The sequence below is a fragment of the Pseudonaja textilis genome, chromosome 3, assembly GCF_049901715.1.
Source record: "Pseudonaja textilis isolate UNSWEBS1 chromosome 3, rPseTex1.2, whole genome shotgun sequence".
Classification (NCBI taxonomy): domain Eukaryota; kingdom Metazoa; phylum Chordata; class Lepidosauria; order Squamata; family Elapidae; genus Pseudonaja; species Pseudonaja textilis.
The window spans coordinates 40,691,056-40,696,957 of record NC_141992.1 but is presented as its reverse complement, the minus strand read 5'-3'; the positions used below and the strand labels follow the sequence as shown (position 1 = coordinate 40,696,957).

General features: G+C 39.7%; 1 protein-coding gene across 1 annotated transcript; it reads left to right on the top strand.

The window, feature by feature from the left end:
- The first annotated feature begins 244 nt into the window (after positions 1-244).
- G0S2 (G0/G1 switch 2) lies at positions 245-1,645 on the top strand. Its single transcript, XM_026712990.2, has 2 exons — positions 245-356; positions 941-1,645. Exon 2 carries the CDS (start codon positions 962-964, stop codon positions 1,301-1,303), a length of 342 nt encoding a protein of 113 aa, XP_026568775.2. The 5' UTR covers positions 245-356; positions 941-961; the 3' UTR covers positions 1,304-1,645.
- Positions 1,646-5,902: the final 4,257 nt, after the last annotated feature.

Below are 5,902 nucleotides of genomic sequence, written 5' to 3'. Positions count from 1 at the left end.
AACGCTTTGGGCGCCCTTCCCCGGCGCGTCTCCTTGGGGGCTGGCGACCACCTCCGCCTGCGCATTACCAGACCAGGAGGTTCTGCTTCTGGCCAATGGCTGTAGGATGGCGGCGTGTTCGGCGCATGGGCAGTTCCATTGGCCAGCCGCCTGCAGGAACGAAGCCAAGCGGTCGGTCCGGGCAGGGGCGGGGCCTTGAACAAGCGTGGGACTATAAAGTACGGAGGCCGACGGCTACTGTAGCAAGTTAACTGGAGTGAAGATACTCCTATTGTTGCTTCTGTGAGGAACTGAAAGAGGCGCTCTGATTTCAACGGCTGATAAAAGCTCCGAGCGAGACAGACGAGTTCTTACAGGTAAGGCCGGCCGATGTTTAATTTATTTTTGTCTTTTGATTGTCCAAGCTGCAGTGCCGGTTTAGAACCGAGCTGCGGCTGTTCTCCTCTGTTCGAAGACACTGAATTCATGGGAAGGATTCGTGGGGTTGTAGTGGACAGAAGGGCTATTATTTTATTTTATTTTTTAAAAGCCTAATGATTTTGGATTCAGGCTGTTGCATATGGTTGGCCACATAAGGAGAATTGTACTTGGACTGTATTAGAAATGCATCTACTGTAGCCTTTTTATACAGAATAACAGTATGGAAGGGAAAATGGAGACCTTGGAGGTCTTCTAGTCTAATCCCTTCTTCAGGCAGGAAAAAGTATACCATTTCAAACAAATGGACGTCCAATCTCTTCTTAAAAACTTCCAGTATTGGAGCAACCACAACATCAGGAGGCAAATTATTTAAGTTGTTTCTTATAATGAGGCTCTGTAAGCTGCTAAGCCTCCATTGGGGGGGAAAAAACTGTTCTTTCAGAGTAGGATGGCCTAGACTAAAAGGCTTTTCACAAGCTAAGCTGTAGCTGACCTACTTTTCTCTTGTTTCTCCTTCTAGGTGTTTCCAAGCAGCTGGACTATGGAGACAATGCAAGAGCTGATCCCATTTGCAAAAGAAATGCTGAGCCAGAAGCCCAATGGGAAAATGGTCAAGCTGTACATGCTGGGCAGCGTGCTGGCCTTCTTTGGGGTGGTTATCGGCTTGGTAGAGACTGTCTGCAGTCCTTTCATCTCTGAAGGGAAACTGGAGGAAGAGGAAGAGGAAGAAGAGGAGGAGAAAAAGAAAATGTCCGTTCTGCCACTGACAAAAAGAGAGAAGAAGGTGGAGGTTGTGGTTCAAAAACAGGAGGACGTGATCCAGGAAAAAGGCAAACAAGTGCTGACTTTAAGGAACTCTGTGAACAGGCAACGTGCCTCATAGAAAGACTCTTTCTTTGCTCTGCAGTTTAATTTAGGTTTGGTGGTGATCTGCAGGACATTTGTCCCTTCTTAAGGGACAGATTTGCAAATAATGCCTTTATGAGAGAACATCTCTGGGTTCGAAGACTGCAGTCCAAAAAGACTATTAACAACAATTTACTTTGCTGCTGTGCAGCAGTTGAACAGCACTGCCATTTAAAATCTTACATACCTGTTCTTTTGGTATGAAAATGCAAAGCTCTATTGTACCTTATCCCTGCCTATGTGGGATTTATTTTTTACTAATGTGTTTGTTTTACAAATATTTTGCATTTTAAATAAACCATTTTATACCTGACACTAACAGATGCTGGTGTGGACCTCTTGAATGTGGAGGGAGGGCTCTCTGAAGAGCATTAAAAAGAAGGGGTTTATTTCACTTTGGTGTTCTAGATTAAGCAAAGTTGGCTTACACATTGGGGGAAAATATTAAAATGAAGAGCATTGGTTTATCAATTTTCTTTATAAATAATTTCAACCAAAAGCAAGGACCAATTTTTGAAAGGAAAAAGTATTCTAGGATTAAAATTTGGACCTTAAGTATCAAAATCTGAAGTCCTTTTTCTGAATTAAACTATTTTTCAGTATCTGCTTGATAATTTACAAATTGGAAAATATGAATATAGGGAGAAAGAAAATTAGAGGCTAACTTGTAATCCACTTGTAAATGCACAAAGATGGAAGGATCTGATATTCAATGGTGAAAATACAGTAAAAGTATGCCTATTCTATGGTAAGGCATCTGTAGAAGGCTTAATCTTCATAAGTGTACTTCACAAATCAGTGGTATGTGGTGTCTAAATAGAGAATGTTCCTACATTAGCAAACATTGCTTTTGACAGAGATAGCTGTCATTATTTTTCAGTCATACAGTAGCATGGTCACAGTATTGCAAAGGCTTTCTTATCCCTAGATTTTATTGGAATTGACAAATAGACATATGTGCTAGCCATTTCCAGCTCTAGGGGCGGTGCTCATCTCCGTTACAAAGCCAAAGAGCCAGCGCTGTCTGAAGATGTCTCCGTGGTTGTGGCTGGCATGACTAAATGCTGAAGGTGCCCAGAATGCTGTTACCTTCTCACCAAAGTAGTCCCTATTTTTCTACATGCGTTTTTACATACTTTTATATGCTTTTGAACTGCTAGGTTAGCAGAAGCTGGGAGCTCATTCCATTACATAACGCTAGGGATTCGAACTGTCAACCTTTCTAATCAACCAGCTCAGCATCTTAGCCACTGAGCCACTGTGTCCCTAGTAATTAATCTTATCTATAACTAAATGTAGGTACCACGGTTCTTGTGACTAAGGATCATTTAGAGAAAAATCCCAAATCTTAACTAATTTATATAGCCATATAGAATATGCAAGTTTATATTTTGCTAATTCAGCAACGCACAGATTCTAAATCCCCACCCTACAGATTATTCACCACTTTGTTGGTGAATAATATGATTATAATATCCCAACATGATACAGAGGGAAATGGGTAAATTCTCCATCTGTAAGATTCTGACAATGTAATGTTTTACTTCCTCAAGGGCAGACAGGAATAAGCTAAATGCAACAGGAACAGTCCAAATTGAGGAATTAATCGACAGCAATTTAATCTCCATAATGATAATCGGTTTTACTGAAATGATATTCTCATATTATGGTCCCATTAATGTATTGACTTGTTAAACAGACACTATACTAGAATGATGTAGCAGCAAGAGGTGCTATACAACTGAAAGATTAAAAGTTGACAGCAAACTGAAGTTATACAAGCAATATTGATAGCATTGGTTATTATCTGTATTTAAATCACACCACTCTTTCGTAAGTCCAGCAGTGACCATATACAGAAAGAATATCCTGCTATAAAAGAACTGGATTTGCACCGATCACTGTTAACTACAATTTGGGGTTTTGTTTACCATCTGCATTACACTCAAAAACCTTTTGTTGGAGATTTGCCTCATTACTAACAAAAGAAAGACAAAGGAAAGAAATAAGCATCAGTCAATGGTAAACTTTGAATGACTAACCTTTCCTTCTTATAATGGTCATTTTAATGTTTTATATTGCTTAATTGTTCAATGGGCAGTGATTTACTAAGATAGAAGATGCTGCAGGAAAAAGATATGGTTCAGTTTGCAGAGCATACTTGGTCACAAACTAATCTATCACATTTTGATCTAGCATGGTATGCTAATACATTAATTTATGATTTTAGACTTTAAAACAAATACCATACATGTATGCTGTATGAAACCAAATAACTGAGTCAACCATGAGTAAGTTAGCCACAGTTAGGCATTATATGAATGCAGTTAATCTATGCCAGAGGTAATTTCAGGAAGATGAGGATTGGCAAGATTATGGATAATTCTTTCCTGCCTGACTTCCTGGAACTAAGCTGGGAAAGCAGGAGAACCTTCTCCATGCTGCTAGCAATGTGTATCTCTGTTATTTTCTTCCTTACTGTGTCACTCCAACCATAGATAATTCAGCACAAATCATTCATCTCTTTTGGCCACATCTGCTTTTTGAGGAGGCAAAATAAATCCTATGTTCTCTTCCTCTATATCTCATGCATTTAGTTATTTATTGTTAAATAAAAGCCACACATTGAACCATAGTAGAACTGGCTGAGCCCAAAAGGTAAATGCTTAGAAGTTTCGAACTTTATCTTCCAGAAGCCTATTTAGAAAGCCATTCTCCCTCCCAGAAGAATGAAATATTTTGAATATTTAAAAAAGCCAGGATAAAATATTTCCCCTGAAAGAGAAATAAAAAAAATCTCAAGGGAGACAGAAACTCAGAGCCCCAGCTCCCACCCCGCAGCAGATATTATGTGCCCATTGAGAAAGATTGGGGCAGCCTATCTCCAAAACAAAAGTCCTTCAGCTGGAGGATGATGGGATTAAGACATGGCCCTTCAAGACATAATTTATTTTATTTATTTATTTATCTGATTAGTCAATCGCTTACAAGATAATAGGTATGTATAAAGATCATTATGAATACATGAAATGGATACATATAAGAAAAATATAAAAGAAACAATAGGACAGGGACAGTAGGCACATTGGTGCACTTATGCACGCCCCCTACAGACCTCTTAGGAAAGGGGTGAGGTCAATAGTAGACAGTCTACTACATCTGTTAAAATACTGAAGTTTGGTGATTACACAACAGTGATTGGTCTAATTCGAGACAATGATGAATCTGCATACAGACAGGAGGTTATACAACTTGCCTCGTGGTGTAACCGGAACAATCTGGAACTGAACACACTCAAAACCGTAGAAATGGTGGTAGACTTTAGAAGAAACCGTCCCATACTACCACCTCTTACAATACTAGACAACACAGTATCAACAGTAGAAACCTTCAAATTTCTAGGTTCTACTATATCACATGACCTAAAATGGACACCTAACATCAAAAACATCATCAAAAAAGCACAACAAAGAATGTTCTTTCTGCGCCAACTCAGAAAGGTCAAACTGCCCAAGGAGCCGCTGATACAGTTCCACAGAGGAATTATTGAGTCTGTCATTTGCACCTCTATAACTGTCTGGTTTGGTTCTGCAACCCAACAGGACAGATACAGACTTCAGAAGATAATTAGGACTGCAGAAAAAATAATTACTACCCACCTTCCTTCAATTGAGAATACTGCACGAGTCAAAAAGAGGGCTGTAAAAATATTAACAGACCCCTCATATCCTGGATACAAACTGTTTCAACTCCTTCCCTCAAAACGACACTATAGAGCACTGCACACCAGAACAATAAGACACAAGAACAGTTTTTTCCTGAAAGCCATCATTCTGCTAAACAAATAATCCCCTCAACACTGTTCAACTATTTACAAAGTGTACGCTACTATTACTGTTAATCTTCTCATCACTCCCTATCACTCATCCCCTCCCATTTGTGATTGTAGGACTGTAACTTTGTTGCTTGTATCCTTACAATTTATATTGATTGTTTCGTAGTATGATTTGATTGTTGATTGTACCCTATGACTATCATGTTGTATATTATGATTCTTGATTCTTAATGAATGTACCTTTTCTTTATGTATACTGAGAGTATTTGCACCAAGACAAATTCCTTGTGTGTCCAATCACACTTGGCCAATAAAGCTATTCTATTCTATTCTATTCTATTCTATGGTTAAAGTTTTACGGGTATGGGGAAGAAACCACAGAGTCAGGTAGAGTATAGATCTTTGGTCCTTCGGGTTTTCTCCCGTGTAAGATTCAAGTATCTAGGCAACGTTTGATGAAGTCTCATTCATCATCTTCAGGCTTCTGTCTTCGGCTCTTGCTTCTCAGAGTGATGTGAGATTGCAGCTGCTTTTTCCTTTTAACTGCTAGTGGGGTGTGACTTGATTGGGTGGGGGCTTGGCTGTGTTCTGATTGGGTGGGGTGTGTTCTCATTGGTAGGGGTTTGGCTGTGTTCTGATTGGTTGGGGGGTTGGTCGTGTTCTGATTGGCTGGAGGCATGTTCTGTTCAGGTGGGGGCTTGGTTGTGCTCAGGTTAGTCTTAGTTGCTGGGGGATTTGAGT

Coding starts and splice junctions, on each gene's coding strand:
- G0S2 (XM_026712990.2), top strand. CDS start 962: ATGGAGACAATGCAAGAGCTGATCCCATTTGCAAAAGAAATGCTGAGC.